At 43.4% G+C, this 26,537-nt stretch overlaps 1 protein-coding gene across 2 annotated transcripts in view; it reads right to left on the reverse strand.

Moving 5' to 3' along the window:
* The window catches only part of PTPRO (protein tyrosine phosphatase receptor type O), a 174,688-nt gene that overhangs the window by 44,406 nt on the left and 103,745 nt on the right, over window positions 1-26,537 (reverse strand). For both annotated transcript variants that reach the window (XM_087722843.1, XM_087722842.1), the window contains exons 7-13: window positions 22,310-22,512; window positions 16,836-16,956; window positions 15,089-15,282; window positions 12,999-13,110; window positions 9,236-9,387; window positions 5,754-5,874; window positions 1,562-1,701 (exon numbers count right to left, since the gene is read on the reverse strand). In XM_087722843.1, coding sequence (XP_087578969.1) covers window positions 1,562-1,701; window positions 5,754-5,874; window positions 9,236-9,387; window positions 12,999-13,110; window positions 15,089-15,282; window positions 16,836-16,956; window positions 22,310-22,512 — 1,043 coding nt within the window. The remainder of the gene's footprint in view (window positions 1-1,561; window positions 1,702-5,753; window positions 5,875-9,235; window positions 9,388-12,998; window positions 13,111-15,088; window positions 15,283-16,835; window positions 16,957-22,309; window positions 22,513-26,537) is intronic.

Consider the following 26,537-nt stretch of genomic DNA (forward strand, 5'->3'; position numbering starts at 1 on the left):
AAGCGCACCAGCCTACCATCCCTGTCCTACTGTCCCCATTTATTCGTAACCATTTACTGTGTTCATATTTATGTTTATACTTAAGTCTGTTATTTTTTACATGTTTGACAAACTAAATAAACTAACTAAATAAATAAAATTTAGAGGAAATCATCTGAATTAGCTAGGGTTTGAAATCTTTCTTATTTCAAGGGTTCCATCCTAGGTGCAAATTTCTTAGGTGCTTCTGGCTCTCCATTGTGGATAATAAGATATTAATGGGCTTTGATTCCAATTAAACATAGATATATATTTTTTACATCTACAAGCTGGAGATTTAGTTTGACATTAATTAAAAACTCGGAAATAGAATAGACGGTCAATGGGGGGGGGAAAAAACCCTAAATACAACTTCAGGAAAACGTAAGTAATTTTGTTCTCCTCAGAGCAGAAGAGTGTTTGCATGTGAAGAATGTTGCAAGAAGTACCAAGGTATTGAAAATGTTAACCACAAAGATACTAACAAGGGTGATTGTGAAACAACAAATAGAACTGGGGAACTTAAAGCATTTTAAGAGAACAGCTAAAGGAAGACAACAGCTTCAAATAGGGTTCCTCTAATCCTTCTGAGGTCTTGAAATTCAACATTTGTGACGATTTTGTATCCTGCAATGGGGAAGATATGGATAATTTACTCTTAGTACACCTCTTCCACATGTTGAAGAGAATCAAGATGTATTCAACAGTCATGACTCTTGTTAAGGTTCTGACACTCAGCCAAATGCTCTCCAGGATCCAACTGAATGTAGGAAAGGAGCCCACTTGAATCTAGCTGACTAATTCTGGGTAGAATGGAAACCTCAATGTTTTGAAGACTGGGATGGTGGTTAGCTGGCATAGCTCCATTTCTATCTTATATATGGTGGTATCCAGATGTGGTGGCTCGGTGGCTAAGACACTGAGCTTGTCGATCAGAAAGGTTGACGGTTCGAATCCCTAGTGCTGCATAACTGAGTGAGTTACTTGTCCCAGCAGTTCGAAAGCATGTAAAAATGCAAACAGAAAAATAGGGACCACCTTTGGTGTGAAGGTAACAATGTTCCATGCACTTTCAGCATTTAATCATGCTGGCCACATGACCAAGGAGACGTCTTCGGACAGAGCTGGCTCTTCGGCTTTGGAACGGAGATGAGCACCGCCCCTTAGAGTCAGGAATGACTAGCACATCTGTGCAAGGGGAAACTTTACCTTATCTGGCAGTTCCATTCCTTTACAGCATTTATATTACATGACACATGTAGGAAAGAACAGGGCTTGTATCATTATGCCAGTTTCTGTCTCCGTATATTGCTAAGTAACAATTAGAAGTGGTAACTGGCAACATGAGTGGTTAAGTGTCTTTTGAATTAAATCAGTGCATCTACACAATGAGTAGCACCACTGGGTCAAGCTGTGTCTTTTCACTTAAAAGTTTATATTGCAATGATTCATGCAAAAAGAGGCTGGATTTCAAAGCAGAGCCACCCAGGTTAAGTATCTCAGGAGCGATCCGAAATTGATAAAGGATAAAAAAAACACATACCTGGATCTTTGTCTCGTGGTCTGAACCAACCTGCTGGCAAAAAACCTCGAAGAAATCTGCCACTCCTTCTTCTACCCACAAGAGAGTCACGGAGGTCTGTGTTTTATTCACCGCAAAGAGTGATCTTGGAGGAACTGGATCTAGAAACAAGACGAAAGTCTCTTTGACTGCGCCTTGTAGGCCATTGGGAGCCCACATAAAGTAAAAGATTGCAAGGTGATCCAAAATCCTGAACTCTGCAGACCTACGGGGGATAGGTTTTCAGTCTTCCCTAAGTATTCTTGGCAATAACAGGCAACTATAAAACAGGAAGGCAGTCTGAAGCAGCATGCTTTTGCTTCTCTTTTCAACACTTACTTCATTTCCTTTTTCAATTAACTCTTAGCTGCAGGATGAGTATATTTGTGTTGGCACAAGTTTGCTGCTGAAAATGTTTTTGTCCCATAAAGAACAAGGATGAATCCCAGAGTGTTGAATAATCTCACAATTGAAAACTCAACTGGTTTTCTATTCTCAAATGATTATAAAATCTTGGATGTTAAAAATGTTAATCTATATCACAATTGCGAAAGTTCATTTAAAATAATAATAATAATAATGAAGCAATCCCAAATCCAAAGAAAGCAAATTCAAACATGAAAGCTCATTTCCCTCCTGGCTAACTGACGATCACCTGTTTTTTCATCTTTGATCTGTCTTTGCATTTTATGGGGATTCTGACAATTCATCGAAGTCAATGGTGAAATTCAAAAAATTTGACGACTGGTTCTGTGGGCATGGCTTAGTGGCCATGGCAGGGGAAGGACACTGCAAAATCTTCATTCCTACCCCACTCCGGGGCCAACAGAGGTGATATTTGTCGGTTCTCTGAACTACTCAAAATTTCCGATATTGGTTCTCCAGAGCTTGTCAGAACCTGCTGAATTTCACCCCTGATCAAAGTGAAAATGTTATGTGCCAATAACTTGTAACTACTTTGTCTTATACCAAGGTGTGATAGATAGATAGATAGATAGATAGATAGATAGATAGATGATAGATAGATGATAGATAGATAGATATAGATAAATAGGATGATAGGGAGATAAGATATGATAGATATGATAGAAAGATATGATAGATAGATACAGTAGATATGATAAATAAGATATATATATATATATATATATATATATATATATAGATAGATAGATAGATAGATAGATAGATAGATAGATAGATATAGATAAATAGGATGATAGAGAGATAAGATATGATAGATAGATATGATAGATAGATATGATAGATAGATATGAGATACAGTAGATATGATACAGTCGATATGATATATAGATACAGTAGATATGATAGATAATAGATAGATTCATAGATGATAGATATAGATAGATAGATAGATACAGTAGATATAGACAAGATATAGATAGATAGATAGATAGATAGATAGATAGATAGATAGATAGATAGATAGATACAGTAGATATAGACAAGATATAAATAGATAGATAGATAGATAGATAGATAGATATAAATAGGATGATAGAGAGAGACAAGATATGATAGATAGATATGATAGATAGATATGATAGATAGATACAGTAGATATGATAGATAAGATATAGATAGATAGATAGATAGATAGACAGACAGTCAGACAGACAGTCAGACAGACAGTCAGACAGACAGACAATTTGCAACCATATGATTGGATCTAAAATTTGGTGGCAAACTCCTGGGGTTCTGAGAGTTACATGCAGACTATGTGATAGGTTGCTCATTCAGATCTTCCTATAGGTAGTGCTTGACTTACAACAGTCCATTTAGTGACTGTTTGAAGTAACAAGGGCATTGACAAAGGCGACTTAGGACTATTTTTCACATTCATGACTGCTGCAGCATCTCCGTGGTCATGTGATCAAAATTCAGACACTTAGCAACTGAATCACGCTTAGGATGGTTGCAGTGCCCCAAGGTCATGGGATCACCTTTTGCAACCTTCTGACAAGCAAAGTCAATGGGGAAGCCAGGTTCACTTCACAACCATGTTACTAACTTAGCAACTGCAGTGATTCACTTAACAACTGTGGCAAGAAGGGTTGTAAAGTGGGGCAAAGTTCACTTAACAGCTGTCTCACTTAGCAACATAAATTTTGGGCTCAACTGTGGTCATACGTCAAGGACAACCTGTATATGCCAGTCTCCAATGACTGTATGATTTCTCTACTCTTCCCAGTTTTCCAAAGGTAAATTTATGCCTTTAGTTTAGTTAGCACAAGATGCTTTCTTGTACCATCTTTAATACACACACACACATACACACACACATACACACACACACACAATACACACAAACACACAGTGTGTGTTTCTTTGGCTATGAAATTTCTGCTCTGCAGCTTTCAATCTGGTTCTTCTGCTCTCTCAAATGTTTACTATTTACTTCTGATTTACACATGTGTTGTCCTTACAACATGAGGATTCTTGCTTGTGAGTTATGTTTATTCCCATTGTGAATTTGCTGTTTTAATAGATTTGTAACGCCTGCCATTTTTGTCATCGGTGCCGCATCAGCAAAACACAGCTGTTTTCTTCTCATTTATACTGTCTGTCTCTGCTACTTAGTTCATGTTATTAATTATATTCTTATAAAAATACTGATAGATCTCGTCATTTTCGGCATTCAGTATGTTTCACTGTTCAACAGTGAGTAATGAAACTTAAGAGAGCAAGATCCTGAGCTTGTGGGAATGAAAGGTTAGGATTTACACCATTGAAAATGACCGTGGCACGACAAAACCGCGCTCATCAAAATAGCGGTGATTAAACCGCGTCGCTAAAGCCGCAACGTCATCACCGCGCGTCATCACCACCGCGACAACAGCGCGGTGACAGAAGGGCGCTTTAAAACAGCGCGGCGGCAGAAAGCCAATTTAAATTAAGGTAAGGGTTAGGATTAGGTTTAGGGGTTTGCTTTAGGGTTAGGGTTAGGGTGCTTCGGTAGGCACGGATTTGCCCTCCGCGGTTATGTTATCGCGGTAGAGTCGTGTTTTTCTTAGCGCTTCGGATTTGCCTCCGCACTTATGTCGGCGCGGATAAGGGCTTCGCGGTTTTGTGGTGGAACCGAAAATGACAGAGAAATGCCCCCTCCCAGAGGTTTGAGGAAAGCCTCCGGAGCCTGGGGAAGGCGAAAATGCCTGCCCCCTTGCCATGGTGCAGGAGGCCAAGTAGGTCACGCTCACTATGGCCAAGCCCACCCAGCAACTGAGCGGAGAACCCGTTGCTGAAATTTTTGAAGCCCATCCCGGTATAGACCAAATTCAATAATTCACATACATTTAAATTTGCAGATAAGACTTATGGTTAAAGGGAAGCACACAATCTGTTATGCATTCAGTTGTATCATCTCATCTGTCAACGTCAATTTTTCCTCCAACCAAAATGCATCCCTGTAGTTCTGAGAACCATTTTCATTTTGTAGCATCATTGCCTTAAACCCAACTACTGCAATGCGCTCTACATGGGGCAGCCTTTGAAGAGTATTCGGAGACTACAACTCGTCCAGAATGCAGCCGCGCGAGCGATTGTGGGTGCACCTCGGTACACCCACGTTACACCTATCCTCGGTACACCCACGTTACACCTATCCTCCACGAGCTGCACTGGCTACCAATCGGTCTCCGGATACGCTTCAAAGTGCTAGTCGTAACTTATAAAGCCCTTCATGGTATTGGACCTGGGTACTTGAGAGACCGCCTGCTGCCAATTACCTCCCATAGACCCGTTAGATCGCATAGGGTCGGCCTCCTCCGGGTTCCGTCCACCAGCCAATGCCATCTGGCTACTACCCGGGGGAGGGCCTTCTCTGTAGCAGCTCCGGCCCTTTGGAATGAACTCCCCGCGGAGATTCGGACCCTCACCTCTCTCCAGGCCTTCCGGAAAGTCATCAAAACCTGGCTGTGCCGGCAGGCCTGGGGTTGATGAGTTCCCCTCCCCTCTCGACTTGTATGGCTGTATGACTCTTGTGTATTTTAATTACGTGTATTGTGTTTGTATCCCCTTTCCCTTTTTGAGTTGTTCGCCGCCCTGAGTCCCTCCCGGAGAAGGGCGGCATACAAATAAACTAAATCTTAAATCTTAACCCAACCCAACCCACAGTGTAGCCTCAGACCGAAGGATGGCTCAACTAAGGCCTTACCAACTTTCACCAGCTGAACCGCGGATCTGTTGCTACCCCGCTCAGTGCAAGCCGTGACCGAGAGGTTATAGATGTCCCCGGCAGGAAGGCTGAGCATGGTGGTCATGACATTCCGGCTCACCTGAAACAGACAGAGAGTGTTAAAAACTCCTTGCAGGGAAGATCAGCTTTGAACAGTGACCAGGGATTAGTGGGCTAATTGGACTTTTGTCTCAGCCTCTTTAGAGGATTTGGAATCAGTCTTCAGAGAAGGACAACTGGGCAGCTCTCAAGAAGGCTGGTCTTGTAAGTGAAGCCCAACCAACTGGGAATGACTGAGGGGAGAGATAAATACGCAGAATGCAGCCATAAAGAGCTTTGGACATAGTCTCCATCCTTTCAGAAGCTGCTACTTTAATGTGACGGAAGAGGAATGTTATTTAAATACTTAGGGAGTAATTTTATTAATTGCACTAAATTAATTTCAGTCTGAGAGGTCTTCACCAAGGGTGGGCTGCTGGGGGTTTGCACGGGTTTGGGCAATCCTCTAGCTAAGATTCTGCCCGGTTCAGTGACATCCCCAAATGCCACCCTGGCTGGCCACGCCCACCACTCCCAGGAGTCTCCACGCGGCCCATTCACCATGCCAGGTAAGTGCAGGGCCTGCGTGGAGGCTCAGGGAGGGAGGAAAACGAGCCTACCAGAGGTTCCGGAAGTCCAGAAATGGGCCTGTTTCCGGCCTCCAGAGGGCCTCCAGAGCATGGGAGAAGCAGTTTTCACCTTCCCGGAGGTTCGAGGAAAGCTTCCGGAGTCTAGGGAGGATGAAAAACACCCTACACCATGGTGCAGGAGGCCAACTAAGCCACATCCCCCATGGCCACCCAGTAATGGGGCAGTGAACCCATTGCTGCAATTTCTGAAGCCCACCCCTGGTCCTCTCTGAGTACTAGCATTGATGGTGTTACATAGTTAGGGTAGTGAAATGTCTGAAAGAAAACAAGCAAGCTTAGAGAGCACCAAGGACCCCTCATTTCAACCCTGTGCTACAATTATTCTCCCTTATTGGTAATTTCAAACTTATTTGAATTGTGCTTAATCATGGATGCCACACAATGAGGGAGTGGCCATATAAATTGATTAAGTAGATACATTTTAAGATTTATCATGATTTATCTATCATGGACTATAGCTAGCGCTCAGGATTGGGGAATTAATCCATCCTGAAAGAGAAGATTAGATTAGGAACCTATCAGGCCATGTCCATCTCTATGAACTTGGAAGAATTAAGAAAATCTATGCTGGATCAGCAGACCTCAAAGCCAACTAGTCCACACAGGTAGTCCTCAATATATGACCACAATTCCTTCCAAAATTTCTGTTGTTAAGTGAGATGGCTGCTAAGTGAATTATGCCCATTTTGCAACCCTTCTTGCCATTGTGGTTAAGTGAATCATTGCAGTTGCTAAGTTAGTAACATGGTTGTTACGTCAATCTGACTTCCCCGTTGACTTTGCTTGTCAGAAGGCCACAAAAGGGGATCAAATGATCTCGGTATAGTGGAACCGTCATAAATGGTCTATGAGTCAGTGGTCGAAACATCTGGATTTTGATCATGTGACCATGGAGATGCTGCAGTGGCCATGTTGAAAAAAGTCATTTTTTTCCCAGTTGTAACTTTGAATAGTGACTAAATGAACTGTTGTAAGCCATAGACTACTTACAATATACAATAGCAGAATTGGAAGGGACCTTGGAGGTCTTCTAGTCCAACCTCCTGCCTAGGCAGGAAACCCTATACCAGCGATGGTGAACCTTTTTGGGCTCACGTGCCATAAGTGGGGGGAGCGCAGGGGGGTCGTGTGCGGGCGTGCTGCACTCATAATGCAATGCGCGACCCGCCCAATGCGCATGCGCGCACTACAGGCGCTCTCCCCCATTTCTTTCATGCTTTTTTCGCCCTCCCCAGGCTCCAGAGGCTTTATAGGAGCCTGGGGAGAATGTAAACAGCTTCCCCCCCACCTGGACACCCTCCGGAGGCTTCAGGGACCTTCAGGAGGCTTCCCTGAAGCTTTCGGAACAGTCAAAACGACCCTCTGAGCAAATCAGAAGTCTGTTCCCAAACTTCTGGTTTGCCCATAGGGGTTTTTTTTGCACTCCGAAGGCTTCACAGAAATCATGAAACCTCCAGAGGGGGCGGGGGAGGCTCTTTTCGTCCTCCCTAGGCTCCTATAAAGCCTCTGGAGCCTGGGGAGGGCAAAAAATGGCTTTAAAAAAGGATGAACTTAGCTGGCCAGCGCGCCTCGCGTGACCTGACAAATGGCTCCACATGCCACCTGTGGCACGCGTGCCATAGATTCTCCATCACTGCCCTATACCGTTTCAGACAAATGGCTATCCAACATCTTCTTAAAGACTTCCAATGTTGGGGCATTCACAACTTCTGGAGGCAATTTCTGTTCCACTGGTTAATTGTTCTCACTGTCAGGAAATTTCTCCTCAGTTCTAAGTTGCTTCTCTCGGTGATTAGTTTCCACCCGTTGCTTCTTGTTCTGCCCTCAGGTGCTTTGGAGAATAGTTTGACTCTGTAGTTGTACTTCTGTTTACAAAATGGCCAACTAGAGTGAGAAAGGCAAATAATAAGAGTTGGCAGACTAAATGTGCTCTGTAAACTGTGCTTGCCAATTCTTGTTTCACCTCATTTAGCTATGTCTGCAGGAGTGATGGGATTCAAATTTGTTTACTACCGGTTCGATGGGCGTGGCATGGTTTGGTGGGTGTGGCATGGTTTGGTGGGTGTGGCTTGGTGGGCGTGGCATGGGAAAGATACTGCAAAATCCCCATTTCCTCCTGGGACTCGGAAGGCAGAGAATAGATGGGGGTGGGGCCAGCCAGAGTGGTATTTACCGGTTCTCCAAACTACTCAAAATTTCCACCACAGGTTCTCCAGAACTGGTCAGAACCTTCTGAAGACCACCTCTGGTCTACAGGTAGTTCTCGGGTTACAACAGTTCATTCAGTGACCGTTTGAACTTACAACAGCACTAAAAAGAGTGACTTATGAGCATTTTTCACTGGCTCACATTTATGACGGTTGCAGTGTCGGCTCACGTGATCCCCTTCTGCGACCTTCTGACGTGCAAAGTCAATGGGGAAGTCAGATTCATTTAACAACCATGTCACTAACTTTACAACTGCACTGATTCGCTTAGCAAAGGTCGCAAGAAAATGGGACAAAAGTCAAATTTCTCATTTAGCAACGCCAATTTTGGGCTCAGTTGTGGTTGTAAGTTGAGGACTACCTGTCTTCTCTACTCCTTGTTTCTATAAGGTGGCCTACCTAAGACATAAGAGCAGTTGGAACCCATGCTTGTAAAATAATTCCCGAGGAAAAGCTGAAAAGGAATCATTTGTCAGTTGTAATGAAACCAATGTCAACGTTTTACTTCTTGTGGCCTGACAGTTGTTGGTCTGGGAGCAACATCCAATAGCAACATGATTCTTACACTCTTTTTAATCTTCTTCTTTCCTTCAGCAATAACCATCCAGTGCAACATTCTAGAGTGAGAAAGGTCTGTGTTGCCATCACCGTAGATCCAGCTGACATAGAGAAGGCTGTTGAAATATTCAACTGCAGTGATTTTAGGAGACACAGGAGCTACCAGGAAACAAAGAAACAAATGCTGTCATTATCATCATCGTCAACCATCATAGTGTTCTTCCTCCCCCAAACATACATTATTTGCATTAAGAGCACAGTCTTTTTTTAAAGGCTTCTTCTTCACCTCATTTCACTGGTTGACATGGTGACTCAGTGGTTAAGACGCTAGAAAGTTGGCAGCCCAGGTTCAAGACCCGAGTGCCATCTGACAGGGTGAGCTCTTATTCTTATCTCAGCTCCTGCCAACTTAGCAGTTCAAAAGCATGCAATGCAAGTAGATTAACAGATACCACTTTGGTGGGAAGGTAACCAAACCCTATGACATGATGCTGACCATAGAAACGTCTTCAGATGGCACTGGCTCAAAGGCCTTGAACCAGAAATGAGCCCTGAGGTAAAGGTAAAGGTTCCTCTCGCACATATGTGCTAGTTGTTCTTGACTCTAAGGGGTAGTGCTCATCTCCGTTTCAAAGCTGAAGAGCCAGCGCTGTCTGAAGACGTCTCCGTAGTCATGTGGCCGGCATGACTAAATGCCGAAGGTGCACGGAACGCTGTTACCTTCCCACCAAAGGGGGTTCCTATTTTTCTACTTGCATTTTCACGTGCTTTCGAACTGCTAGGTTGGCAGAAGCTGGGACAAGTAACGGGAGCTCACTCTGTTATGCTGCACTAGGGATTCGAACCACCAAACTGCCGACCTTGCTGATTGACAAGCTCAGCATCTTAGCCACTAAGCCACCGCGTCCCTTTAGATGAGCCCTACTAGCCGAGTAAAATCCACAGGGACTCCCTCCTCCGTTACACATCAGAATTCTAGGAGTTTGTCAAACAAGTCATCGAAGGTTATCTGTTCCTATAATTGCAACATTTTTCAAGCCAAGAACTCATTTTGCACTTGGGTGACATACTGGAGACACTATGCTGAAAAGTATGTGGTGACAGTACAAAAACTGAATTTTATTGTAATATAATACACACTTGTATTAAATTTGAATTAACTGAATTTAATAGGTTTAGTTGTACTACCCCCCTCCCCTGGGTTTGTTAGCCGCCCTGAGTCCCTCCGGGAATAGGGCGGCATATAAATGCAATAAACCTTTAACCTAACCTTTAACCTTTAATTTTAATTTAAGTATCTTTACATACTTAATACTCTTCCCCTTCTTCACATGGATATTTGGCAAGTGTCTCAAAGTATTGAAGAATGATATATGCAATTTGGGGGTCACAGATTACACATCTTCATCTAATCCAGGGGTGTCCAAGCTTGGCAACTTTAAGACTGGTGGACTTTAAGTCTCACAATTCCCCAGCCAGGCACCCCTAATCTAATCCAATCCCCTACCGATAGATGAAATCTTTGGTTATCTACTCCCCTAACAATGGTTGAGTTCAACATTTTCTGAAGCCTTGTACTATCCTTGAGTTCTTCCCAAGGCTAAGTTAAAATCTACAGTAGTTGGCTCAAAGTGTCAGAAAGCAAAATTGTTCCATAATCTGACAGCTATGCAAATATTTGGAATTGACTGGCATATTACTTCTGAGGTTGAAATCCCAAGATTTTTCTATTTGGTTAAGCTTTTGAAGAAGCAGTTGTGTGTATTTTATCAGATTGCAGACTCTTCTGTTTTTAAATCAGCTTTGTGCACATTTCAATAATCTGCCAAGGAAAATGGAAACAGTCTTCTATATTTTTTTGAAAGAGCACCTGCTAAAGAATAGTAACCACGGCTTCCTATTATATATTTCTTTAACTTTGTCAGTCAGATTGCTTTCTTTAAAAAAATAAAATAACAAAGCTATGTTTAATAGGATATTTATGCTAACAAAAGACTGGATTTATTTAAGAATTGTATCTCCCCTACACTCACTGTCTAGATTGGAGATATTAATGGAGTGGGGAAAAAAATTGCAACACACTAGCCTTCCAATTCATGTAATTCTGAGCGTGTTTTGCACTTATCAAAATCAAGGTGCATCAACTCCACTGTCAGAAAAAATAATTACATATTTGGATGAACGGTAGACTCTGAAGAATTCAGAAATACATCGAGCAGACTAAACCTTGGGGTGGCATTAGATATTTGAATGTTCTTTAATGGTTTGGTCTGTTTGGTCCAGATACAGTCATTTCACTTCAAATAACTTCATATGCCAATGAATTTTGGAGAAGCAATATTGCAGTGGGGATCTTAAGGTGATGTTGAATAATACTTCTGAATCATGGGGCTTGTCATCTCATGAAAAACTTTCCTCTATCAAGCCTGAGGCATGATAAAGAAGATAGGTATGAGAATAAGGCCAAGCAAGCTAGGAATCTGCTGCCTGCTCCCTCTCCTTCTCTAGTGTAATATAAATAGGTGACAGTAAGTTCTGCAATATTTTCCTCCCCTCAAAACCCTTTGAAGTAGGCTGCTGTGCAAAACAGAAATTGCTCTGTGAATTTTTGTGGCTGAGCTCTTGCTGGTCTTCACGCAAAACCGTAACTATCAAACCAACTGCTTTTCAATCTTTAACCGCTTATCCGAAAGATACGATATAAATCTTTCAAAGAAGCAAAGATGAAAGCTAAGATTCAAAAAGTGCAGCTTCAGATACTTTTTTCCTCTGGAAAATGATGCTAAAATGAATTTGTCTCAGTCCAAAGCCTTCTTCAAAAAAAAAAAAAAACCCTTACTGATGCCGTGAATATATGAGACAGGAACAAACAGAGGAATTTACCGAACCCAAAGATGGCATCAGAATGACAAATGGCTGTTGTGCTGTTATGATGTATACTTCACCATTTATGTGCATGCATATAATCTTACGACAAGCAGGGGGAGGTTTGCAATATGATGCACACACGTTGTTAATTGCTCTTCACTGTGGGGGAAATCCAAGGGGACAAATGATCTACAGGTAGTCCTTGGGTTATAACTGTCAATCAGGACTGGAATTTCTATTGCTATGCAATGGAGTCACAAAGCACAATATTATGTATACACATCACTTAGCAAAGGCAATTTCTCTGCTACCATTGTAACCAGGGGTGGGTTGCTACTGGCATTACTGCTGGTTTGGCACGTAAAAAATCACTTCACTCCTGCGCACGCCAAACGGGCGCTCCGCATGCATGCGCATTTACACCAAAAAAGGTCTGCGCATGCACAGAACGTTAGAAAAGGGGGGGAAATGACATTTCTGAAATGGAGATTGTTCTGCGCATGCGCAGAACCAAAAGTCAAGATGGCGCCGCCGACAACAGAACCGGTTTGGGTACGTGGGCAGCCGAGTTACCACCTACTCATCCGAACCGGTAGGAACCCACTTCTGATTGTAACCTGCTGGCCTTGTAGGGCAAAGCAGACAGAAAATATGGCCAGAACAACTATTTCTACTTTATAGTAAAATTACACTGACATAATCTTGCAAGTGTATATCTCTCTGTCTCCTTTACATCTGAAGAAACTAGAGAGGGTCTCTTCTGTGCTTCTTGCTCCAACCAATATTCAGCTGCAGGCTTCTTCTCTGACCCTTCCTGAAAGCCCGCCTGGGCCTTTCAATGAACACGAAGATTTACAAGAAGGACATCAAAAAACAGAAGTTTATCAAACTTTCCGCTTTACCAGTTATGAAACCAATAGTGGAAGTATCACAGCAGCTGAGTTCTGGTTCTCCCCAGGTCACCATCGTAACTCGAAAGTTATAGTACCAGGCAGGCAACAGGTTGTCTATTTTCTAAAAAGGAGAAAAAGAAACAGGATCAGCTTCCAATCCAGTGAGGTCTGCAATTGATGTCCTGATCTTAATGGGCCATAGGTTGCCAGGTACTTAATCGAAAAATGGTAAAAGTCCCTGCATGAAAGAAGGGAGTTGATAAAAAGTTGGATCAGTACCAGAGGCAATACTGATCCAACTCTTATCATCTTATCATGAGCCGCAGTGGCGCAGTGGTTAGAGTGCAGTACTGCAGGCTACTTCTGTTGACCGCTGGCTGCCTACAATTCGGCAGTTCAAATCTCACCAGGTTCAGCCTTCCATCCTTCCAAGGTGGGTAAAATGAGGACCCCAAATTGTTGGGGGAAATATGCTGACTCTGTAAACTGCTTAGAGAGGACTGTAAAGCACTATGAAGTGTTATATAAGTCTTAAATGCTATTGCTATCATCTCCCTAATACTAGAGGTAATATTTTCTTCTGTTGTAAGTAACAGATTTATTTCATAAAAATTAAGATGCTTCTTAAAATAAAAGGCACAAATTTAGAAAGCCTAGCATTATGTCTTTTGACTGTGTTGGCAAAGAATTCTAGGAATTGCGCACACAATGTAGCTGAGGGAGACCAAACTATGGGAAGCTAGCTGAGAAAACTCAGGTTGAACATGGTGCTGAAAAATCTACAATGCAGGAGTCAACCAAGCCCCCCTCTGAGGAAAAGAAATCATACATGTCTCACTTGGCCTCTGATCCAGAAAAGGCCTCTGAGGGTGAAGATCCATGGAGACATGTGTTAGAGGAAAGACAATCCATAATTCTATCTCTAATCCATAGGGGCAGCAGAAGTGATTATTTTCTGTATATTTCCCATATAGAATAACATCCTATAGAGCACCAGACCCTCAATAAAATTAAAGAATGTCTTAAACCTCATCAAATGTCAGGAGATTGGATGACTTCGCCTCTTTGATCCCATGTGAGAATTTCAACCTTCTCAGCTGAGATATTAAGGTAAAGGTTCCCCTCGCATACATGTGCTAGTCGTTCCTGACTCTAAGGGGCGGTGCTCATCTCTGTTTCAAAACTGAAGAGCCAGCACTGTCCAAAGACGTCTCTGTGATCAAGTGGCTGGCATGACTAAATGCTGAAGGCATACGGATTGCTGTTATCTTCCCCCCAAAGGTGGTTCCTATTTTTCTACTTCCATTTTTACATGCTTTCGAACTGCTAGGTTGGCAGAAGCTGGGACAAGTAACTGGAGCTCACTCCATTACGTGGTGCTAGGGATCCGAACTGCCGACCTTTCTGATTGACAAGCTCAGCATCATAGCCACTGAAATAGCTAATGTGAGAATGCCTGGTCATACTTTCCCAATGGTGTAAGCAATCGGGAAACATTTCAGCCAGTTCATGTATTTTTCTCTTTAATTTGGATGGTCACTAAACACCATCTTGAATGCCCTAGTTCAGGGGTGTCAAACTCAAGGCCCTCCGGCTGTATCTGGTCTGGTCTGCAGGGCTGCCCTGGAAATAACGAAGGACAGTGCCTCTGAAAGCAAAAACAGAGCTTGCAAGCGCTGCGGGGGCCCTCCTAAGCTCAGTTTTCACTGGCAGAGTTTTGCAGGAGGCCGTCACAGCTGAAAACGGAGCTCGGGAGCCCGTTTTCGCTGGCAGAGCACTTTGGCGACCACAGGCGCCAAGTGACATCATGCTGGCCATGCTCACTCTGGCCACGCCCACTCATCCCCCTCCCCCGAGGTCAAACACAAACCTGATGTGGCCCTCAATGAAATTGAGTTTGACATCCCTGCCCTAGTCTCATACTCATATTGCTTTTGGATAGCCCTAATAAATTGTTTTTTCTCTCAGCAATTATACGAGTTAGACTTTTATCGGATTATATAATCCCCATTGTTATGTGCAGTAGAATATTTTAGTTGGGGTGGGGGTGGGGGTGGTCTGTTTAGAAATATTTGAATTGTACGTTGAATTCACTTTACCACTGAAGAAGTGAGCGAGACGGTTGCTGCTATTTCGTAGTGCGTGGTCCACTCGGAAGTCATGGTGGATGGATTGAAGTAAAACATCTCTACAATGTATTTCCGAAAAACACCAAGGTAAGGCCTGTTCCAGCTGAGGACCACAGCTGTGGGTCCCAAAGGATAAAGGGTTAAATCTTTGATCCCGGTTGGCACTGTAAAACAGAAATGGAAAGCTGTTGCACATAGAGAAATTGTCACGTATTCCAAATAAACATGGATGCGTCCCAGATTTTTCCAACTTGATGAGTTGATTCCCCCCAACCCCATCATGCCAAGATAAATCAGCAGATGGCGGGAGCCATCATTCAGAATTTCTTGAGGGCACTGAGTTGTGAAGAGTTATTCTACTTTTAATTTTGTTATATTTGTATCTTAGATAAAGTTAAAGGTTCCTTCGCACATGCGTGCTAGTCGTTTCTGGCTCTAGGGGGCGATGCTCATCTCAGTTTCTAAGCCGAAGAGCCAGTGCTGTCCGAAGACGTCTCTGTGGTCATGTGGCCGGCATGACTCAACATCAAAGGCATATAGAATGCTGTTACCTTCCCACCAAAGGTGGTTCCTATTTTTCTATTCGCATTTTTTACATGCTTTCGAACTGCTAGGTTGGCAGAAGCTGGGACAAGTAACGGGAGATCACTCCGTTATGCAGCGCTGGGGATTTGAACTTCCAAACTTCTGATCAACAAGCTCAGCATCTTAGCCACTGAGCCACAGCATCCCTTTCTATCTTACCTTTCCTAAAAGAACATATGATAATATATACGAGAGACTGTCTTCCTTCATCTTTGACTTGCAACCTCAATTGGGAACAGAATTTCTGTTGCTAAGTAAGGTGGTTGATATATTTTTTTCAGTGCCATTGTAACTTTGTATAGTTTCTGGGACAATGGTTGTAATTTGAGGACTATCTGTAAATTCTCCACTATGTGAAATAAATCCCATGCAGAAAAAACTAACTCAAAGATAGCCAGTGGCTAGGTTTACACCGAATCCTTAAGTAGTCCGAAATTGACCAGCTGCAGTTTTATAAGATGCAATGCTTAGCTAGCTTTGTTAGCTTAGGCCAGGGGTGTCAAACTGGATTTCTTCAGGGGCCAGATCAGCATTGTAGTTCTTCTCTGCAGGCCTGCTTGGGGGTGGGTGGGTGGGATGGATGTCTCCTGAAGCACCTTGCAGACCAAAACAAGGCATGTGGAGCACATGAGTAAGTTCCCTGCTGGCCAAAATGGGGGACAGGAGGGCTGCACGAGCCCCCTGTTCCCCATTTTTTGCCTGGACGGCCTCCTGCAGCACCCTCCCAGCCAAAACAAGGTGTGGGGGGGTACATGAGCCCCCCCCCTGTGCTCCATTTTGGCTGCCAGAGGCACTGCAGGCTGGTCCTTTGCTATTTCCAGGCCAGTCCCGCGGATCAGATTTAAGCACCCTGCGGACCGGATCCAGCCCGTGGGAGTTGAGTTTGACACCCCTGGCTCAGACTAACAGCCTTAGTTCCTTTTTTTCCAGCTTAATATGTTTCAATCTCAGACCATCTGCTTAATTGAAAATTTAGTGCATTGTATTGACCAAAATATCTAATTAACTCAGTAACATGATCATGTTGTGCCTTCAAAGCCAATTAATTCCTTCCATGACATGGCTCCTGGACATTAAAACTGGCTCCCAATCTGCGAAAACAACCAAAGAGACACCTGTGCACGGACATTACCAATAGCAAACGTAACAGGGTCAGAAGGCGGCCCAACCAGCGGTCCTTTCTGTAGGTAAATGACCACTTGGTACTGAGCGCCAGGGACGAGGTTTTCGATAAAACCGCTGCTTGAATTCACCTAGAAAAATGAGAAAGGGTAGACGTAAGGACATGTTAAAACCCGTGCTATGTGTTTAAATAAAGCTGGTATTGCTTTAAGGTAGAGAAGAGAAAGAGCAAAAAAGTTGCTCGAGTGATAAGAGGGAGGTTACTCATATAGTACTAAGGCCGGGATAAATTCACCTTGTTGTGTAGACGTAGCGGTCACCCATGGCCCAGTGCATAACAGGTCTTGATGCAGAGCCACGCTGAACCACACAGGAGAAAACAAACTCCTAAAACGCCATAACATCCTGATAGTGCATAACATAACATTCTGAGATGTGCCCTACCAATGACGCCCTGGATTTGACCATATATAGACAGAACTTCCCTGGGTAGTAGATTAGAAATTGTACTTTTACAGGCTGTTTTTAAGCACATGCTATTGCTCCTCCTGCCTTTGTTCTATCTCAATAAAAGGGGCTCTCAGGCCCCCAATCTGGGTCGCTCCATCCCGAGAAAGATCATGTCCTGTCTTTTCTCCATATTGGCCTCATGGACGAACCACGGGAACGTTACACCACCTTAACATTTTCCAAATCTTCTAGGAAAGACACTTTAATTTTATTTCGTTCTTAGGATGCTCGAGACATTCTTTCAAAATTTTAGGTAATGGTTTTGAGCTAATCCAAAGCATCCCCTGCGATTGTCACAGGACAGTCTGTATTAGTGGTGGGTTCCGGATCCCGTTCCAACCAGTACTGTTGGAACAGGCCTGGCTGCATCCACATGGATGCGCGCAGCGCACGCATGCATCTTAGCGCCTCCATGACACACCAGCTGCTCAGCGGAGCATCACATAGATGCTGGAAGTGCCGAAAACTTAAAAGACCGGTAAGGAGCTCGTGCGGGAGGGTGGGCCCTCCGGAGCACCGTACCGGTATCCGGTGCTCCAGACAGGCTCTGGTACGCCCGTACTGGGGCGTACCGCCTACAACCCACGACTGGTCTGTACCCATGACCATTTTCTATAGCCTCCTTGGTTTGGATCTCCCTAAGTGTAGTAACATGAGAAGAATGAATGAATGAATGAATGAATGAATGAATGAGGGCTAACGTGCAAAATAGCAAATGTATTTTTCCATAAAATATGGCCATAAGTATATTTATTTCTTTTGAGGTTTTATAAACTGAGAAATTATATAAACGTTATACCGTATTTTTCGGACTATAAGATGCACCAGAGTATAAGACACACCAAGATATTGAAGAGGTAAATTAAAAAAAGGTTTTGCCCTGGCTGTCCCGCAGGAGCACTCTGCAGGCCTCCCAAACCCTCTGCACGCCCCGCTTTTTGTGAAAAACAGAGCATACAGAGAGTTTGGGAAGCCTGCAGAGTGCTCCTGAGGGCCAGGGAGGGCAAAATTGTGATGCATGGGGGGGTGTTGGGGAGGCAAAAAATGGGCCTGTTTTTTTTCGAAAATGGGCCCATTATTTGCAAAAATTGGTTGTGCAGAGGTTTTGGGAGGCCTGTAGAGTGCTCCTAGGGGCTTGGAAAAGCAAAAACACCCCCATTTTTGTGAAAAATGGGCCTTTTTTCACTTGTTTTTTCCCAGCCCCCAGGAACATTGTACAAGCCTCCCAAACCCTCTGTGTGTCCATTTTTGAGAAAAATGGAATGTGCGGGGCGGGGTTTCAGGAGGCCAAAAATGCTGTATTCAGTGTATAAGACGCACCCAGATTTTCATCCTCTTTTGGGGGGAAAAAGGTGCATCTTGTACTCTGAAAAATATGGTATATAGAATCAAGGGTATGGGACTTTCTGCTGCAACCATTTAAAAGGAAGCATCAAGAGTCAGAAGCACTCACTTAGAAACATCAGCACAATGGAATTTATCAGGCAATGCCTTGCAAAGAAAGACACTGATCTTCTTCCAGAGAGGGACTGTTGAAGATCTCCCCTTAATGAGATCATGGAAGAGGGGACAGCCTTCCTGATTCCCATCATGGATACAATGGCTACAAAAGTTGATCTGTCAGCAGAGATGGCTAAATGGACTGTTTTGATCGAAGAAATGAATATAAGCACTGTTGCTTCTATTAGGAAACCACTTCTGGACTTTATGCTTGAGGTGGGGAAAGAATGAAACTTTGGTTTTGGGTTTTACTAATTAGATTGATTTGTCATTATAGAAATGTCTAGTTTATACTATTATGGAAAAGTAAAAAAAAATTGAGGTTCAACAAATTGAGGTTCAAATTGAGGGAGCCAAGGTGGCGCAGTGGTTAAATGCAGCACTGCAGGCTACTTCAGCTGACTGCAGTTCTGCAGTTCGGCTGTTCAAATCTCACCGGCTCAGGGTTGACTCAGCCTTCCATCCTTCCGAGGTGGGTAAAATGAGGACCCGGATTGTTGGGGGCAATATGCTGACTCTGTAAACCGCTTAGAGAGGGCTGAAAGCCCTATGAAGCGGTATATAAGTCTAAAAGCTATAGCTATTGCTATTAATGCTTTATTCTACTGTAGCAGAGGGAGTTGGAAGTCAACGCCCTTTTTTTCTCCCCCCCTCTCTTCCACACTTCTTTCTTCCCTTTCCCCTCCTTTTTCTGTCCTATCATCTGCTTTTGTATTTTATACCATGAACTAAGTTGAAAATATCTTCCGCCCTCCCTCCCTTTCCCCAAGGCAGGATATAAATACACGTGATTAAATAACTAAAATAAGTTTTGGACAATACTTAAGCAGAAGAAAGTTGATCAAATTAAGAATGGGGTGGAGATGCATTCTTTCAATTAAAGAAATTAGCATAGCAGTATCTTTAATTAACTGCCCATCTTAGCATTTGCTGCTAAACCAGAATTTGCAAAGAATTCTGGGTTAACTAGAAATGAGTGACATGTCAGGACTTACTGATCCAGGGCTCCCACTTGCTATTCCTATCAGTGGGGGCAGCTAAATAAAGCTGGGTAGATTTGGCACAGGGCCAAAAACTTTCTAGCTATTCTCGTAATTAAATGTAATCCAAGATCACGGGTTGTTCCTGGCTCTTAATTCCAACTTGTTTTGGGAAAAATAAGCCAGGGTTCCTTGTTTACATATAAAACTAAACAAAATATGGATAGGGCCATCTGGACTTTGTTTAGATACTCCAACTGGCAGAAGGCAAATGAGAGAAACAGATCAGCACACTGCTTTCTCCTACCCAATTCCATTGCAAAGACTTCTGCGTTGTACAGATTTCGTGCCTTTACTACATGGAATTGTGCCAAGTCGTGAAAACGCCATTACTTGCCTGCCCATTTTCAGCACCCAAACTTGCCTCTTTTTGTTATCTGATCACCGTAACTCTGGAGAGAGCATAGCAATAGCAATAGCAGTTAGACTTATATACCGCTTCATAGGGCTTCCAGCCTTCTCTAAGCGGTTTACACAGTCAGCATATCGCCCCCACAATCTGGGTCCTCATTTCACCCACCTCGTAAGGATGGAAGGCTGAGTCAACCTTGAGCCGGTGAGATTTGAACCGCTGAACTGCAGATAACAGTCAGCTGAAGTGGCCTGCAGTACTGCACCCTAACCACTGCGCCACCTCGGCATGGTGCCCTTGAAACCCAGGCTGATCTCTTGATGGACAGATGTTGCTGGTTGAAGTGGATGCAGGTCAGATTCCAAAGAAGGAAGGATCGGTGAGAATAAAAGCCACTAACAATGCTGTACAGGTAGGTCCTCAACTTACAACCTGTTGTGCAGAGCTGGCAGCAGAGTCAAACAGTGAGGAGGTTGGGGAGGAACATGGGCCAGTCCTGGAGACTGAGGAAGGCTCTGATGAGGGCTCTGTGTCTGGCTGGGGAATTCTCAAAGTTGAAGTCCACCAGGCTTCAAGTTGCCAAGGTTGGAGACCCCCTGCTCTATAGGTCATCTTTGCTGGACAAATTTTGATTTGTCTTCATCCTCCCTCACCACCCTCCAACTTCTGGAGTTTCTTAGCTTGCTTTGGAACAAAATAAGTGTATAATTTAGGCAACAGCAAGAGAAATTTACGCACAGTAATCAGAATGACTGGCATTGTGAAGTGTCTAGCAAAGATTGGGCAAGTTAAGGTAAAAGCAGGAAATGACGATCATAGCGGGAAGCTCCTTATCACACGAGGCTCACTCAAAGCAAAGAGAGAACTTGTGGCTTTGTGGAGAACACAAGGAAGAGGCTAGTATGAGTAAGCACGTCTGGACATGCTAATTAAAGGGACAGTTCATTCACAGCATAGGTAGTTTTGACTTACGACTGTAATTGGAACCAGGAATTCTGTTGCTAAGCAAGGCGGTTGTTAAATGTGCCATACCCAATTGTATTACCAGGTTTATTAGGGTTGCTAAATGAATGTTCTGACCAAGGCTTCGCAAGAGCATGAAAAAAACTCCTTGTCCCAGCAAAAACCCCTTTAATTAATTTACTGTGAATTCTGCTCATTCACAGCCGGCAAAGTCTTTCAAATGAGGATTTACAGTCACAGACCTTATCTGGCTTGGAGAGCTGACAGGCAGATATCTGCAAAACTTGGCAAGGAGTCTCGGAGAGTCACGAACCAATTAATAGCAATAGCAATAGCAATAGCAATAGCAGTTAGACTTATATACCGCTTCATAGGGCTTTCAGCCCTCTCTAAGCGGTTTACAGAGTCAGCATATTGCCCCCACAGTCTGGGTCCTCATTTTACCCACCTCGGAAGGATGGAAGGCTGAGTCAACCCTGAGCCGGTGAGATTTGAACCGCTGAACTGCAGATAGCAGTCAGCTGAAGTGGCCTGCAGTACTGCACTCTACCCACTGCGCCACCTTGGCTCCTTAATTAAGCAAACTAATTGTCTCCTGCAAACTCCACTCCCCTTTCGCTCCTCTTTCATTTCCTCTGGGAGGGGCCATTCATCGTCTGGCCTTACTCCCAAGTTGACACCTGATCTTTAGTTGTTCCTTTCATCTGGCAACTCTGCGCATGCGCACACTGGGAACAGGCTCCAGCTGTTCGTCTGCCTCACTGATGTCTGACTCTGAAGGCAGCTGATAACTGGCATACGGCTCTGGCCCCCTCTCTGCCTCCGACCCAGAGTCCTCATCAGAGCCCCTGGAGTGGGGAAGGAATGGAGGCTTTGCAATATCCTTCCCCTGCCACGCCCACCAAGTCACGCCCAAAGAACCGGTAGTAAAAAAAATTGAATCCCACCATCATTTGCAATCCTGAAGGTTACCTTCAGAGTACAGACACGAAATCAACAAAACAAGTTAACTGTGTTTGAGTTAAGCCTATTTAAGTTCAGAAAGCCCACTCTGACGCTGATGAAATCTGCGCCCAGACCAATATCGGCAAGGTGACAGAAGAAATGTGTGCCTCTTACCTCTGTGCAATAATGTTTCTCCAGCCTTTGGCTCTCCTTCTGCTTCTGGCACGTCAAGGAAACAATGGACACAATGGTAGTGTTGCTCCCAGAGGCCTCCTGGGAAGTTGTCCAAGACAGAGAGGCTGTTGTGGTGCTCAGCACAGTCACCGCAACGTTCTGAGGCTTTTCTGTCAGCTCTTCTATCAATTCTCCTGTAGGACCTAAGATACCATCAGAAGCCAGAAATGATGATGGTCACTGTTAATAGTTGTGTTTCTCCCTGGCTGAAATAACATTAGTTGTCTCCAGTCTTAGCATAGCAATAGCAATAGCAGTTAGACTTATATACTGCTTCATAGGGCTTTCAGCCCTCTCTAAGCAGTTTACAGAGTCAGCATATTGCCCCCAACAACAATCCGGGTCCTCATTTTACCCACCTCGGAAGGATGGAAGGCTGAGTCAACCTTGAGCCGGTGAGATTTGAACCGCTGAACTGCAGAACTGCAGTCAGCTGAAGTAGCCTGCAGTGCTGCACTCTAACCACTGCGCCACCTCGGCTCCTTCTTAGCATGCCAAGAATGAGTGTTTTTTTCCGGTGAGATTGGTCTATTGGGGCAACCTAGTCTATCCAAATATGGGATGCAGCATACTGCTACTGCTTTCGCCTTTCAGCCCCAATCCAGGAGGCTTCGCAGGCAGTTGCTTTCGTGAGAAATTAATTTTGTGTTGAATTTATATTTACCGTCAAAGAAATAAGGGAGACTAGTATAGATCTATTTCAAGCTACTTAGCTCTCATCAGCTAGCCATACCCTTCTGAGATTTGAATCCGGGCTGCTTGCATATTAGTTAGATGTATTAACCTCTAACCCATGGGCTCTCTTTGCTTTGTTGGCTATACCAGGGGAGAGATTAGGGTATGTCTAGCTGATGAGAGCTAAATAGCTTGAAATAGATCTGTACTAGTCTCCCTTATGTCTTTGTCGGTAAATATCAATGTAACATGCCAAGAATGGTTACACAGAGGTGACCCACAAAGATCTGGAGTGAGAGGAAAGAACTATGGCTTCCATCCCACACAACATTACTACACAATCTTGGGTCAGCTACGCTACTCAATAAGACTTGCTCTGTGGAGTCCTAAAGTAAGACATTAGTTGTGTTTCCCCAGCATGCTTAACCAAATCAATTAAAATCACCCAACATTTACATGAAAAACATTATTAGAGGTAGCCCTCAACTTATAACAGTTCATTTAATGACCATTCAAAGTTACAATGGCACTGAAGAAAATGACGTATGATCAATTTTCACACATACAACTATTATAGCATCCACTCCCCCCCCATGATCACATGATCAAAATTTAGACACTTGGCAATGGACTCATATCTATGACAGTTGCAGTGTCCCAGGGTCATGTGATCATCTTTTACGACCTTCTGACAATGGCAATAGCATTTAGACTTATATACCGCTTCATAGTGCTTTTACAGCCCTCTCTAAGCAGTTTACAGAGTCAGCACATTGCCCCCAATAATCTGGCTCCTCATTTTACTGACCTTGGAATCCCACCAGGCTCACCCTTGAGCCTGGTGGGATTTGAACTGCCGAATGGCAGTCAGCCAGCAGTCAGCAGAAGTAGCCTGCAGTACTGCACTCTAACCACTGCGCCACTATGGCTCCTGGCAAGCGAAGTCAATGGGGAAGCCAGACAAATGTAACAACTGCAGTGATCCACCTAACAATTGTGGCAAGAAAGGTTGTAAAACAGAGCACAGTTCAATTAACAACTGTCCTGCTTAGCAACAGAAATTTGGGACTCTATTGTGGTTGTAAGTCAAGGACTACCTGTGTTTTAGCCTTCTTTTGTTTGAAGATTTGGACTTAAGGTGTTATGTAAACCAAGCCCGTTCGATTAGCTTTGGGTTCAGGGTATTTTATATATATAAACCTGGTAAATTCAGTAGTAAGATTAAGGATATTCTGCAAGCATGCCCACAAGCAGATGCTGCAGCCCTTTGCAATGTATATCTTCTGTTCATTCTCGGAGCAAGTCATAGAGAGTGTGTTAGAATGATAAAGTAAAGATTACCCTCACACATATGTGCTAGTCGTTCCCGACTCTAGGGTGCGGTGCTCATCTCCATTTCAAAGCCAAAGAGCCAGCGCTGTCCAAAGACCTCTCTGTAGTCATGTGGCTGGCATGACTAAATGCCGAAGGAGTACAGAATGCTGTTACCTTCCCACCAAAGGGGGTTCTGATTTATTCTACTTGAATTTTTACATGCTTTCGAACTGCTAGGTTGGCAGAAGCTGGGAAAAGTAACGGGTGCTCACTCCATTACGTGGCACTAGGGATTCGAACCACCGAACTGCCGATCTTTCTGATCGACAAACTCAGTGTCTTAGCCACTGAGCCACCACATCCTTTGTTAGTATGATAAGCCACTTTAAAGAGTGGTGGTTGGTTTGGGAGATGAAATGGGAAGGCAGCAGATGGCAGACAAGATCCAATTTGCCACTTCTCCTGCCCTGCCAGCTAAAGGAACTGCATCATTCTGATTGGAGGTAGAAGATGGTCCTTCAATCATTTCTCTGTGGTTCCTTAATGAGATAGCCATCAGAATGAGAATCCTCTAGCTGAGCAGAAAGGAAGGAAGGAAGGAAGGGTGTGTGTCTGTGTAAGAAAGAGGAGGCTATATAAAGATAAAATCAGAAACTTTCCTTTTGGGTTTAATGGAAAAACAGTTGGGAAAAAATTGGAAGTTTGATGTTATATAGTGTTGAGAGCAGCAAGAGTACTGTATGCACAAAAATGGAAAGACACTTTGATTTCCACCAGGGATGAATGGCTAGAAAAGTTGATGGAGTTAGCAGAGATGGCTAAATTGACTGCTTTTGATTAAAGGGGGAAAAAATAGAATTACCTTCGTTTCTAATTGGAAACCGCTTCTGGACTTTGTGCTTGAGGTGGCAGGGAAATAAAACTTCGATTTGGAGTTTTACCGATTAGATAGGTTATTTGTTATAGACATGGCTAATTTATACTACTATATAAAAAGGAGAAAGTTGAAGTTTGATGTTATTACCATATTCTGCTTAATGAGCAGTGATGGCACAGTGGTTAGAGTGCAGTACTGCAGGCTACTTCTGCTGACTGCTGGCTGCCTACAATTGGGCAGTTCGACTCTCATCAGGCTCAAGGTTGACTCAGACTTCCATCCTTCTGAGGTGGGTAAAATGAGGACCCAGATTGTTGGAGGCAATAGGCTGACTCTGTAAACCTCTTAGAGAGGGCTTTAAAAGCACTACGAAGCAGTCTATAGGTTTAAGTGCTATTGCTATTATTGTATTCTACTGCACTAAAGGGAGTCAGAAATTAACACTTTTTCTTTCTTTTTTCCCTTTTCCCTATAATTTCCCTTCTTTCTCCCTCTCTTATTCTCCTACTATTTTCTTTTGTATTTTATATTATGAATTAATAAAGAAAAGAAAGAGGATGATATAATAGAAAAGGAGAGACTGTTGGGTAGAAAGAGCAGACAGTTCTTTCGGAGATGGATCAGAGTAAAACAGTACCTTCCGAAAGTTGCTCCAATGCTGTCCAGTATGATTACTTTTTAGTACCCTGTTTCCCTAAAAATAAGATCTTCCTGGATAATAAGCCCAATCGGGCTTTTGAGCACATGCACTAAAATTACCCCTCCCACAAAAATTAGCCCTCCCTGAAAATATTGCAACACAGCAGCAGCCATGAGGTGACCATGCTCGCCTCCTCCTCCTGTACCTCAAAAATTATAAGACCTCCCCAAAAATAAGGCCAAGTGCCTATTTTTGGGGGGAGGGGTTCGAAAGAAAATAAGACCCTGTCTTATTTTGGGGGAAACACGGTATTTATTCTTTACTTGCAAAGAAAGCAAATATTATAAAGATGCAACACATGCCGAGTGTTTTCTCATGCAAAGGAAGTTGCATCAGTTCATGTTGTTCCCAGGACTATTTACGGCTCAGGTAGATAGCAGGATGGGATGGAAATTAATAAATACCGAACACAAGCAAATAAAATAGAAAGAATATTTATCACCGATGAACCAGAACATTAACTAGCTATAGGTCATTTTTTTTATTAGTGATTTATAGTGTGTTACAGCATCATCCAACCATTGCTATACCAATAAATCATCATGAAGAGACACTTTATCTTGCCACGAAGATAGCTGGATGAAGCTATAAGGTGTTGTAAA

Source organism: Thamnophis sirtalis, unplaced genomic scaffold (assembly GCF_051295495.1).
Source record: "Thamnophis sirtalis isolate CommonGarterSnake01/CBP01778 unplaced genomic scaffold, rThaSir2_p1.2 scaffold_9, whole genome shotgun sequence".
NCBI lineage: Eukaryota > Metazoa > Chordata > Lepidosauria > Squamata > Natricidae > Thamnophis > Thamnophis sirtalis.